Below are 13425 nucleotides of genomic sequence, written 5' to 3'. Positions count from 1 at the left end.
TTAGGTTTTTAAATTGGCCAGTTAATGCTTCAGTTGTGTCTTGGCTGCTTGCAAAGTTACTTTTAGAAAGGAATCTTTTAACAAATTTTTGGCTGTAGAACATAAATGTTTTGACATAAACCAGCGAAGGCAGTTTTTATTAACATGGGTTAATAGGGGCATGAAAAGGCTCCTCTAAACATTCCCTTTGATGTATCTTGCAAAGTATGGGAAGAGACATAGTTTTGAAGACCTGAGAAAAAATTTTGGACCAGGCCAAATTCTTTTCTCTGTAGTAACCTAGTGATTAATGGTTTTTGATGGGGTTTTAGATGCAGTTTAGCATCATAATCATTAACAATTCAAAGTAAGCACTTTAGATGCATGACTATAGCTACCTGATAAAATGTGGTTATACTCATTAACATGTAGAACATATTGTTTTCAATGGTTCTGCTTTGTATAAATAAACTTAAAAACTGATCATGATAAACATTTCATTTTTATGGAAGTAGCAAAAAAAAACTAAAACTCCAATGCAGCAATCTTTGACGGTTTGAATATTTGAGTACAATCATGCAAAATTTACATGAAAGTAAATGTGCATTGGAACAACCCTTAAGATGGCAACGGCATAACTTCCGTCCTCGAGGGAGCCGTTTGGTTTGGGTACTTTTTGCCTTTAACTGATCCTGAGTCAGAGTCAAAATAGTACACCAAAAACACAGAGTTTGGATTGTGCGTGGGAAAGCTGTTCCTAGATCTGTTAAGAGCTGCCAGTACTGCATCAGTTGCCTCTCCGGAAGCGAAAAGGAGAAACACAGAAGCTGCTAAAGTTAGCATTGGACAGAGCTGCAGAGAATGAAGCTCGAAAGCGGGAAACAGAGGACAAAATGATCAGAACATTGCGAAGCACAAGGTAAATCTGCGCCTAGCCGGTTAGATACGCAGTCGGAGAGTAAGGCCACGCACCGACAAAGGCCAGAGATGCATTTCATGCCTGGCAGTGGGAGTGTTTGTTAGCGAGCTGTAGCTGTTAGCTGTCTTGCTAATTACACTTGAATTTCACGATCGACAGGTACCAGCTGCGAACTGGCGAGCTGTCACGTTCACAACGAGATAGCTAGCATAGCATTTAATATTAGGCACTGTAACCATTTCAGTTGCTACTGTTTTCAAAATTCCAAAACTGCTAAAAGCTATGTAGCTGGAAAGCTAAATTGATATCCAGCTATGGGGTCGCTGAAAGAATGTCATCTTGCTGAATGTTGTCGTTAACTACTTCCTCTAGGACTGAGTAAATTAGAGAAATGGTTAGCTAGTTTCATTCTTTCCTCACTCTAACTAGCTAACCAACATACCTTTTAAGTAGACAGTAACTTAGCTAGCTACAAAAGATGCAAACCTAAGTTCGCTGAACTGCTTTCTAGATCCTCACGTTAGCGACCCTGGCTGTGCACTGTAGTTAGCTAGCTAGCTAGTGTTTCAAGTTGGCTTGATATCTGGCTGTTTTAGTGCAGCCATAACTGTGTAATCGTTGTTTTGTCTTCCAAATAAGAGAGTGCCCTGGAGTATGTGACTGAAACGCTTGGGAGCTTATTGCACATTTCGTGACAGCCACGTGTGATTCCCCCACATTTTGTCCCCAGCTAGCTGTCATGCAGCTAGTAAGCTATTGTAAACTTTAACATTTCCCGACAAAGCGACACAAATTGCATTAGACAGCCGTGTCTTAGTGCCTCATTCTTATCTAAACGACCTCTAGCGAGCCACCTACCGATGCAGCTACTTCTCCATTCCCTGAAGAATGGCGTGTTAACTGCCTAACTAGCCAGCTACGATAGTTTCTAACTTATTCAGAGGTCTAATGTAACGCTAGCCTTTCTTGGAACAGTGATGTAATATTGTAAAGAAAACAAATTAATATAGTCTAGCTGCTGTAGCTAGCCATTTGTGATGTATTCAAACCGAGGAAAGCCTAATGAATGTACATGCAATGTAATGCAGTGTGTTTTTTTTTTCTTTTGTAACAGGTTACTGTCATCATTGTCATTGTTCCTTTTCTGCAGGTGAGAGACTGGGACATGAGGCTGAAGGGACCAGTGGCTTATGATGGATAAACCGTTGAGGTCCGTTAAAGGTGTGGTGGGCCAGGATGGACCGTGCGTCAGTCCTACTTTACACACGGAGAGGGATCTGTGGGTGGGCGAGGGGGTGGATGGAGGTCAAATACAGGAAGGGTCGCGTGACGAGCCCACTTTGGACGAACTTTTGGACATGGAGCTGAGGAGGATGTCCATGGAGGCTCAGCTCACCTCTGCCTGTCCTCACTCCTCCTCCTCTTCCCCTTCCCCTGTCTCCCCCATGCCCAATGGAGTCCTCGCAGCTGGGGAGGATGACGAGGGAGCCCCAGTGCAGGTTTTGGAGCGAGAGCCAGGACGTGGCGCTGAGCTGACCTCCCGGAGCTCGGAGCCACCAATCTGTCAACGGGAGGAAGGCAGATCTGATGCCAAAGGGGCGGAGGGGGATGGGGAGCCAGAGGAGAGACAGGCAGAGGAGAAATTTACGGGACACGACGGAGGGGAGGGGCCGGAGAAAGAGAGGGACCAGGAGGACGAGAATAGAAGCAGGAGAAGCGAATGCGACGAGGACCCGAGGATGCAGGGGGTGCCCGGATCACGAAGGCCCGCGGGAGGGAAGAGAGGCCGGAGGCACAGCCCTGCCGGGGGTAGGGAGCAGGCCCAGTCGCCCGCATCCTCTTTCTCCTCCTCTTCTACCTTTTCCTCCAAGCCCTCTGCCCCCTCTGGGCCGCGGCACAAGCAATCCAGGCGGCGGAGCAACCACCACCATCAGCATGCGAGGGCCGGCGGGCGCTTTGCGTTCCGGATCGCGGGCGGCTGCCGCAGGCTGCTCTCACAGTCCCTGCGGCCCTGGTGCATGTCCTGCTTACGGGTGGTGGTGGAGTTCATCGTGCTGGTAACGCATCGGTGTGGAGAGGCGGTGGAGGCCGGCGGGGTGGCTCTCTATGAGCTGGGCTCCCAGCTGCTCTGCAAGGCCTCGGACCTGCCGGCCATAAAGGCCGAGGCCAGGCTCCTGCTGGTTCAGGCGTGGTGTAGAGGCAGGGCGCTGGCGGTGTGGGTGACGGGGACAGCAAAGCAGTGCCACCAGGTGGCTGCATCCTGCCTCTGTCTCACGCTCGTGGCTGTACGGCTCGGCTCTGCATGTCTGGGCAGGGTCTTGGGCCGGCTTGCTGGGGAGAGGGGCCAGCGATGGTGGGCAGCTCTCCAGGGCACCAGGATTTGGGGGTCCACAGTAGGCCTGTGGGAGAAGTTCAGGACTATGATCGGGGGAGGGAACTCCCAGGCATCCTCTTCCACCCCTAAGTCTCCCTGTGGTGCAGGGAGATTTTACCCAGGACAGGAGCTGGAGAGACTCCTTGCATTGACACATGTCCCCGAAGAAGAGCTGGATCCTTTTGAAGTGCTGGGGGTTGAGGCCAGCGCCACTGACCCGGAGCTGAAAAGGGCCTACAGACAGCTGGCTGTACTGGTGAGTCACCAGAAACAACAGGAAAGAAGGAACCTACTCAGTGTTATAGCCTTGCAGCAAGACAAAACGCCACTAGAGGGCAGTAAGAGTATTCTCATCATTCTAAATAGGGAAAAAGTTAAGTGAATCCCAGTGTACTATGCACTGGGATTTTGTGAAAAATGTTTGTACCTCTCTGCCTACCCCCACCAAGGTCCACCCAGACAAGAACAAGCACCCCCGTGCTGGCGAGGCCTTTAAAGTCCTGAGAGCGGCCTGGGACATTGTCAGTAACCCAGAAACACGCAGGGCATATGAACTGTAAGTAAGAGTGTGGTGTAGGCTATATATGGTTTCATTACTCTAGTAACGTAAGTGTTATGTTTTTAATATTTTTGTCTCTGTCTTCTGAAGCATAATTTTCCATATGGAACTGTTAACTGGGACTGGGAAATTGTGAAATAGTGGATTGTGTGAAACACTGTTTTTTTCATTAATGTATTAATATGGTATCTTTTAAGAAAGGTGCTATTCAATGAAAGTCTTAAACTGTGATTAAAAATTTAATTTTGACCACTGACTACACACATCATACTATAAGTCAGACTCACATGCAGTCACCATACAGTGTTGATACAAATTATTGACCTGTTTCAAGCTTCTATGTATGAAAATCAATTTGATGATAAAACGTATGGTTGGGGAACACAGAACACTGATAAGCAGACAAGGAAATGTCCCCTGTATAAAAGGAGTAGGCATTTAGAATATTTTCGAAGGTAAATATGTAAGCAGATATTTTTAGGCATACACACATTACCAAAATCCATACTACTGCAGTATGATCCTTTAGTCCTGAGTGTGTGTGTGTGTGTGTGTGTGTGTGTGTGTGTGTGTGTGTGTGTGTGTGTGTGTGTGTGTGTGTGTGTGTGTCTCCTTTCCTCCAGTAAGCGCATGGCAGAGACTGAGCTCTCCAAGTCCATGAATGAGTTCCTCACCAAGCTGCAGGATGACCTGAAGGAGGCCATGAACACTATGATGTGCACTAAGTGTGAAGGCAAACACAGGTAAGGTGGAGCCTGCAGAACTGTTGAGGGGTTAACAAGATTTTTTTTTATTGATCGATTTGATATTTAAAACATGCCTTTACTGAAACACGTTTGAAACTTTTTAAGCTGTATGAAGTAAGAGTACATACATCGAATTGTGGAGGGTCACACAGAAAGACCAGTCTTTCTGCAAGTTTACGTGTTTAATATACACATTAGGAAGGCCTTAACAAAGGGTATGGCTGTGCTGTAAAATGAGTAATGAATATGGTAATGAAATATGACAAGCTCTATGACAAGAACAGGCACCATAGGATATAGCAGATGAAAGTGGTAAAAATATCATTATCAATGTAATTATTTCTGAGGACAAAACTCCTAAAGGATCAGGCACATTTTGTTCATTTTCTGAGCATTCATTCATTCTCTTTACCCCGTCAGTCAATATTTCAAAAAATAAGCCGGCAATAAATAATGAGAGTGTATTGGTACTACAGTTTATGATTAAACTTGGTTAACTTTGTTATTAACCAGGGAACTGTACATGACATAACTCATTTGGAATGAAATGGTGGCATTTCATTATACAAAATATAGGTCTCTTCAACTCCCAAACTTTCCCCAATTGTGTTAGTCAGTTAAAGTCCTAAACATGTCAAATCATATTCTGTGTGTGTGTGTGTGTGTGTGTGTGTGAGCACAGGAGGTTTGAGATGGAGCGGGATCCCAGCGAGGCCAGGTTCTGCGCGGAGTGCAACAAGCGGCACGGCGCGGAGGAGGGCGACCTGTGGGCCGAGTCCAGCATGCTGGGCCTGCGCATCACCTACTTCGCCTTCATTGACGGGAAGGTGTATGACATCACGGGTACTGTGTCCCCCTCTGAGCCGCTCCGCTAGCCGAGCCTGTCCTAACCTGAATCGAAACGCGCGTAGCTACAGAAAGCAGCTGAAACTGAAAGCACTGGATGACCCAGCTGGAAATTCAGGGTGCTTGACTCTGCCGGCAGGCATGTGATATTAGAAGCTCTTCTTTGCAGAGTGGGCCGGCTGCCAGCGGATCGGGATTTGTCCTGACACACACCGCGTGCCGTATCACATCACCTTCGGCTCCAGGAACAGCAGCGGCGGCGCTGCACGCCACAGGTGACCTCGGCCTTCCGTCTGGGACATGTCACATTACATTACATTACATTATTCTCATTTAGCAGATGCTGTTATCCAGAGCGACTTACATAGGATAGAATTTTTCCACGTTACCCATTTATACAGCTGGGTATTTACTGAGGCAGTTGTGGGTTAAGTACCTTGCCAAAGGTACAGCAGCCCCTGCGAGCAATTGAAGCGTTAACGTTTTGGTTATGAGCCCTGGTCATAACCACCATGCTACACTGCCGGCCCAATGTTCTTGGGCCATGTAGCTGGGCTTTCCTTTGTTGTGTTATTTGCCATGCTGATACATCTGTGCCACCTCCCAACCTCACTCTGCTGTTCCCCAGGAGCCCGTCTGAGCCCCCTCCAGCACCCAGCTCGCCGGCGGACCTGCAGGACTTCTTTAACCGCATCTTCCAGGGGGCGCCACCCAGCGGCATGGCCGCCAACGGGGGGTTCTTCCCCTCCACTCCCTCTGACCGTCAGCCCCCTAGTGCGAGCCCTGGGGCAGGGGGCCACTTTTCGGCACCCCCAGGCCCCGGGAGGCCGTTCACGGATGGCGCAGGGCCTCGGACCGAGAGCGCAAAGCTCCCGCGGCGGAGGAAGAAAGCGCGGCGGTCCTTTCCCCGGTGAGAGCTGCTGCTGCTGCTGCTGCTGCTTTCTGGGCATATGGGTGCGTCCCCGCTCTGGCCCCTCTCCCCACGCTGAAGGACCAGCCAATCCGAGTGAGCCGCCGTGGGGAGGTTGCCGTCCTCTGCCAGAGACAGAGCAGAGCTCTGACAGGCTGGGGCACAGGATGGAAAGGCAGAGGAAAAAATAGTTTATTTTATATGATTATCGCTTCGTTATCTTTACAGTTTTTGTTATTGTTGCCACAGGGAAGTGTAGCCATATGACCTATATCTGAGGCCTGACAGTAGGGGGCGACATGAGCAGAAATTTCATACAGCCTCTCCTTTGAGGTTTGTGGGGGTTCTTCTTTCTGGGTTGAGCAGGGTTGAAGTGCACATGGGCTTCTTCAGAGTGGCACCAGGGTACTTCCCTGCACCACCCGTGCCTCAGTAGGCTCATCTGGGGCTGGGAAGAGCTAGCAGATTGTATCTGCCTCTCCTCTGGCTGGGGCAGAGTGAGTCATTACAGAGCGATAGCATGAGAACAGCTATCATCATGCACAGTTTATGTATCATATTATAACCACTTCAACCTGATGCACTTACCGTTTCCTCTTACTTACCGCAGTAGTAAAGAGAACAAACGTTGTGATGAGGTTCAGGGGAATGTGGGCATATGGAAATCAATATCTGTCATGAAATACTTGGTATTTGGTTGTGGTTGCAGATCCGGGCGTTGATGAGACATCTTTCAGTATCCACAGCCATATTGAACAGTAAGCATTCCTGGAATAGCTGGGATGAAAAATTGGATTACTCACTAAACTCAAATCAACTCTTGGGTACTGGTGACCCAGTCATTTATTTTAATTTTGTGTTGTATGAGAATTTGAAGAACATTTGAAGCAGAAGTCAGTAGGGAGAGGTATGTCACACATGTGAATTTTCTACTTTCTAAATCTTGTTCAGATGTTTAACGTAGTCCATGATTAGGGCTAACCAGGGTCTAGTAATGTCCTTGATGAAGTATGATGGTTCCAAATGGTCCCAAAAATATGTAGGAGTCCATTCATGCTAAAGGTATTAGGTGCTGTTTATGTGATGGGCAGTAGAAAACATTAAACAGCTCTGCAGCATTGCTCTGCTGAATAGGTTTCAAAGCTGCTCAATTTATGGATTTTGCCCTGGCGTCAGGAACAGTGCAGTCCTTTGCTTTTGTGTCTTCAGCGTGAAATATAGCCTACCACTTTGTCATGAAACCATTTTGGCTCAGGACTCTTCCAGTGTAACCTTGTACCTATCAGAAAAAAATTGTCCTCCAAAGCTCATTTCAGTTAATATTTTTAAAACTTTATTGCATCTGACAGTTGTGAGGACTGTTGTCCTTTCTGAATGTAGACTGTGCTATGGGAAAACAGCCCTCCTCAGAAGCCACCCTAAATTCAGCCGCATCCACCACAAGCTACCGTGGCTGTGTAGCTTTTGCGGTGTTCCTGCCTGACCTGGTGAAACGGCTTATTGGTTCCAATCTCATATATTTTATACATTTCCGCACTAAATATCTCTACATGCAGTTTTCCTGAGATCTCGGCCACAACAAATGATATGGTCTCACTAGTACAGCAGCCTTAATTAGTCTTATTGGCTCCTCCCCCCCGGTCTGGTATTTCAGAGGAGTCCGCCGACATCAGTCAAGTGAACGCTCCGCTGTTGTGTAAAAAGATTCAAGTAAGATCGTTTGCGAAGGGGACATTGGCCGCTTTCTTTCGGACACCGTTTGCGCTCTGAGGTCGAGTTGGCATGGTCGTGAAGCGAAAAGAAAAGAGAAAGTGTCATTCTGCTTAAGAGCAGGGGTTTTTTGCACTGCTTCAAATCGTCTGGCATCATGCTGGTTACCAGAGTACCCAGCTCAGGGCTTCACGTCCAGTGTGCACGCTTTTTGCTTTGTCATGATGCTGTTTGCACTACCTCCCCTTTACATGTATATTTCCAACTGGGGTGTGCAGTTGGTAAAAAGTGCTTTTGTTTTTTTGTCTAGAGGGACAGTGGGCCTCTTCGCAGTGAGAACAGTTTGCTTCAGGTTCAAATGCTGACCTGTAAGATTTTTACTCATTAAATCCGGTTGAATGCCTTGACTGCTTTTCACGTTAGGGGATGCATTACTTGACTTAACATTGTAAGGATGAAGACTAAATGACCAAGTCAGTCCTCAGAAAAAAAACTGGCCTTCTCTCAAATGGTATATGCAAAAACATAAAAAAGTTGTTTTGACAATCGTTACTGTCGCACAGCGGTCCACGGTGGTTCTTCTTTTCTATTTGTGTGAGTGGGGGTGGGGAGGCCAGTTACATTTTTTCAACGGTTATACATTGTAAAATATGAAGGAGGTTGTAATTTTCTTTTCTGTTTCCATATTAAATGGATTTTGTAAAGATCTGGCACTGTGCAGTGGTGTTTTGTGATAAGGATGTTTGTCTGACATTTGCAGTGTGAACATTGCTGAGCACTGACAAGCGGTAATCTCTGGAAAATTATGTATCAATGGGAAATTAATAAATGCAACCAATAAAAGTTACGTGAAACATTATAAAATTAAGACATTTAAAATGAAATCATGCATAGAATAAGGAGGAATAAAAGAAAATAATGTTCTAATAAAATGCCAAAGTAAAAAGCTATATCATAGCTGCTTTTTGAGGAAATGTGTTACATACTTACAATGCGTAAAAACAGAAAGCTGTCTCCCCACCATTTCTGTTTGAAGTCAAAATAAGACAGCATTTGAGGATCTAAGGACATGAGCAGGAACAGACAAGCACTCAAAATGTCTGCAGGTGCTAGGCCGTTAAGAGCTTCAAAAACAAATAACCTTAAAATCAATTCTAAAGGACACTGGTAGCCAATAAAGTGCAGTCAGAACAGGAGTGATGTGCTCCCTCTTCCTGGCTAAAATTCTGGCAGCAGAATTCTGAACAGGTTATTGTTGTCTGTCAATGGCCTGCTTTGGCAACCCAGTAAAAGTGCATTATAGTAGTCTAGGTAACTGAAAACAAAGACATGTGTCATTTACTTTGCATCATGCAGCACAAGAAAGGGTCTAACATGTGCACTGTTCCTGAGATGGGAAAAGGCTAGTAACATGATCAGTATGAGACTGAAAACTCCGGTGAGAATCTAGAATGACCCCTAAATTCCTTATTTCTGTTTTACTCTGTAAAGCCAAGTGGCTAAGTTGACTGGATAATATTGAGAATATCCTCTACATAACTGAGGAAGCTGACATGATGTTCAGATATTATTTTACCCAGTGGAGGCATTTACAATGAAAAAATACACAGGACCAAGAATAGGTTCTTGTGGAATACCACAAGTTAATACCTGTTTTCTTTGACATGAAGTTGCCTATACTGACTCCCTGTTACGTACGTGTACAGCCAGTTGATAATGGGGTCAGAGACCAACCCATTTTTAAGCGATAAATTAATTTACCGTGCTCCATAGTGTCACGTAGCACTCAAGTGCAAAAGCATCAGGACTGCTTTTACAGTACAATAATAATAATAATAATAATAATAATAATTCATTATTACCAGTGATTAGTCTAATGTCATTCACTACTTTGACCAGAGCTGTCTCAGTACTATGATCAGATCTAATCTAATCTAATCTATCTAATCTCATATGGTTTTCCTTGAGAAAATAAAATAATATTGTTTGTTAACTATTTTTTTCCAGAATTATTTGCTTAAGCGGGGTAAGAATAAGGGAACTCCATCTGCTCTAACCGCAGACAGATTCTGGAAAACGTTCATGGGCTGACACAAAATTATTCATAACTCACTCATTGCAGTTTATTATTAATTATTCATCACTGTTTGCTGCTGCTCTGAACTGACGTACCTGCTGCTGACTAACACTCTTTTCATTACCTTTTGCAATCCATTCAAATCTTGTGGTGGAGTGACCTTCAATGTATGCATCCACAGCCATAAATCATGGTTAAAGAGCCCATGAAAGCAGCAATCTGAAATTATCCCAGGGCTTGTTTCTGTTTTGCATTACCTGTCTTGAATTTCATCAGACCTGGGGTGTCCTGCTCAAAGACCAGATGCTGCTTACTTCCTCATAGGCTTGTTTTGCTTTGAAACCGCAGAGTCTCAGGTTTGCTTGGAACCCATGCATCACTGATAACCACACAGTATTTAAAGAGGATTTCTCAGTCTTAGGCCAACCAGGGGTTTGTGAACTCATTTGCGTGTGCTTCCTGGGTATGCGATATCGCAGGCAAATCGTTGCGCGCTGGGGGTGCGTTTTCCCCCTCTGACACTTCCCTCAAAAAACGCAAAGCGTCATCGCGCTACTGAGAACGCCGCCTCACCGCCGTGTTGCGACACGCTCGGATCCCTAAGGGGGGGATTCCCTCCGCCTTATCAGCGCATCCCTGAAGCTGGGATAGCCCCCGCACGGGCCTCATGTAAATGGTTGGATTTCCCGTGGCTTGGCAGCTGGCTCGGCATGAGCGATCCCGGCAGGTCCGCGTGAAGACGGCCCCTCTACTTCCCCCTTCCCCCCGTTTCCCCGTGCGGAGGAACGCCTCCCCCGCAGCCGGATCCCGCGGCACCGCGCTCATTTCCTCCAGGGCCGGGGGAGACAGCTCATCTTTCTGCCTCTTCCTTCGACTAAGATCTACCTGTTTCGCTTTCAAGTCTTCATCAAACTTTTCATTAAGCTTCAGAAAAGATTTTTTTTTAATTAAAAAAATGCCAACTTTGGCATTTGGCAAAGTTGCAAAATGACATAATACCATTGTATTACTATTACTTACAGTTATTTTTATGTGCATATTATTAGATTATACAAAGCCTACTATTATGTATCACAATTATTTATGTGTATATTTTACTTTTCCTTTTGACTTTTTTTGAAAGACCATGCCCTTACAGAAAACCTTCACAATAGTGATTATTCTCCATATATTTTTAAATCAAAACTAATTCAGTCAGCTAACGGTTGACAGCGACCTCATACACCTTATAGACATTTTGTAGGTACTTCTCACTCTTCACGCTAAAATTCTCATATTATGTATTAGACATATATTAGCATATCAATGGCTACGCTCAAGTGTAATGAATAATATTCCCATTTCTGATTTCAGCAGAAACTATTGTGTAAAAGTCATGATGTTGTAATCTGAATCATATGATCTTCAAAGTACAAGTGCTGAAACTGAATGCTTTGTCAGGAATGCATTTGAAAAAAACACAACGGAGGAAAAACACCATGTTCCTGGCTGTTGTTATCAACAGCTGAAGAGTGTTGAAATGCATGAAATTCATGAACTCATGATGTCAATGTATACTATTGCAGTTACTTCTGGGATACTTTACATTAGAGATTTGGAATTAAACTTTTACTTACTATTAAAGTAGTTTACTATTAAAGTAAACTATTACATGTATTTTTTCTTTCTAATGTCACTTGATGAAACCCTCAATCACAACTGAAAGGGAACATTATCTGATTTTCCCCAAAAATGTAACCCTTGTAACTCAAAGTTTAATATGAAGCTGGTCTCATCTGCTTGTTAGCACATGGCTACCTCTCTGATGAAAAGAGAATCAATTCTAATTCCACATAGCAAGACACTCAAAGAATAGAGCTACAACTTAGTTAAGTGCCTGGACTCTATATTTATGTGTTTAAATGATCAATAGTTGTTTTTTAAGAACGGCAAACAATGCAATTTGCAAAGAAAACAAGTGGAGTAATGGATTCTGTGTTTTGTATGAGGCTTGGGTAGCCTGAAGTAGACTACGAAACCTAACAAGGATTTCAAATTAGCTTTTAAGTTCTTAAAATAGATGAGCATTTAAAGATTAAATTATATTTGCTTTGCAGATACACATATCTAGATTGATTTATATAGTTAGATATTTACTAAGGCAATTGCCCAAGGTGTAACAGCAGTGCTACACCTGGCAAGTGAACAAATGAGCCCAGCTCCCTACCACTACACCACACTGCTGCCTGCACACCTGCTATCATAAAAGTAAGGAACAATGTTAAATTTTTTTTTTATTTCAGTGAAGTTTTGCTTTAAGTCAGCATTGAGCTGAAGCTGAAGAGCACCTTCTGACACCAGCAGAATCCTGGCTCAGGAGCCCAGAAATGGCCTAGATGTGTTACTCACAGACACCTGCATGGACGGTTACAGCAACAGTTTTCAGGTTAGGGGCTTGATACCACAGGGCTGATTCTACTCCACACACTGCCATGTGATGCAACTTCAAATGAATGTGACCCTGCTGCAATTTATGGATTTTAGGTAACAATAAAATAAATGATCAGAGCGATTCACATTACACTCCAAGATGAATTTTGCATCTCTTTTGCTAATGACACAGTACCATAAGCTGTGCTTCTTGCTAATGGGCCACCCTTGACAAACACCAGAAGAGTTAGACACACCAGCAAAAGAAAGAGAATAGTTGTGTAATCTTGCTCCTTGACAAACACAATATGTAATCTTTGAATAGCTCTTGATATGGTTAGAACACAAACAAAGGAAAATATCACAGGAATGTGGCCAAAATCCAGTCCTGTTCATTCCCTCCATCCCTCAGACAGAGGCAAAGCTGTCAAATTATATCACTTTGCTCCTGTTCAAAACTTGAGATCAAATTCATCTGTTCATTTCCAACTTCATCTTGTAAGCACCAGTGCTCCTGGCCACACTAACAATCAAATTATCAGACAGATCTGTGTACTACAGTGGGTTTTAGTGGGAAACATCAGCGTACCTTACAACAAACTGCAAGTTTATTATATTCACACAATGAGAGAAACTACAAAAAAACTGCCCAGTATCAAGAATTTGTGAGGGTTTCCTTGAAAAACAAGAATGAGTTGGAACAGACATGCTGACAGATGGGGACAACTTACAGTGGAAGGCAACAAAAATTAAATAAACACATAAATAAATAAATACAGTGGCAATTGTACAAAAGGCACAATTTATACCATACACTGAAAAACTTCCCCTACCTCTAACTTGCAGAATTAAATTTTTTGGCTGGGTTCCATTATTATTTAGACCCTCACCTCTTC

At 44.3% G+C, this 13425-nt stretch overlaps 1 protein-coding gene across 1 annotated transcript; it reads left to right on the top strand.

The window, feature by feature from the left end:
* Positions 1-804: 804 nt before the first annotated feature.
* Positions 805-8692, top strand: LOC118780118 (dnaJ homolog subfamily C member 14-like). Its single transcript, XM_036532432.1, has 7 exons — positions 805-898; positions 2049-3528; positions 3722-3828; positions 4455-4574; positions 5260-5420; positions 5593-5698; positions 6052-8692. The coding sequence occupies exons 2-7, from the start codon at positions 2089-2091 to the stop codon at positions 6335-6337; spliced, it is 2220 nt and encodes a 739-aa protein (XP_036388325.1). The 5' UTR covers positions 805-898; positions 2049-2088; the 3' UTR covers positions 6338-8692.
* The last annotated feature ends 4733 nt before the right edge of the window (positions 8693-13425 follow it).

The sequence above is a fragment of the Megalops cyprinoides genome, chromosome 7, assembly GCF_013368585.1.
Source record: "Megalops cyprinoides isolate fMegCyp1 chromosome 7, fMegCyp1.pri, whole genome shotgun sequence".
Lineage (NCBI taxonomy): Eukaryota > Metazoa > Chordata > Actinopteri > Elopiformes > Megalopidae > Megalops > Megalops cyprinoides.
This window is presented reverse-complemented; position numbering and strand designations above follow the sequence as displayed.

Coding starts and splice junctions, on each gene's coding strand:
- LOC118780118 (XM_036532432.1), top strand. CDS start 2,089: ATGATGGATAAACCGTTGAGGTCCGTTAAAGGTGTGGTGGGCCAGGAT. Junction 3,529..3,721: donor ACAGACAGCTGGCTGTACTG/GTGAGTCACCAG, acceptor ACCCCCACCAAG/GTCCACCCAGACAAGAACAA. Junction 3,829..4,454: donor ACACGCAGGGCATATGAACT/GTAAGTAAGAGT, acceptor CCTTTCCTCCAG/TAAGCGCATGGCAGAGACTG.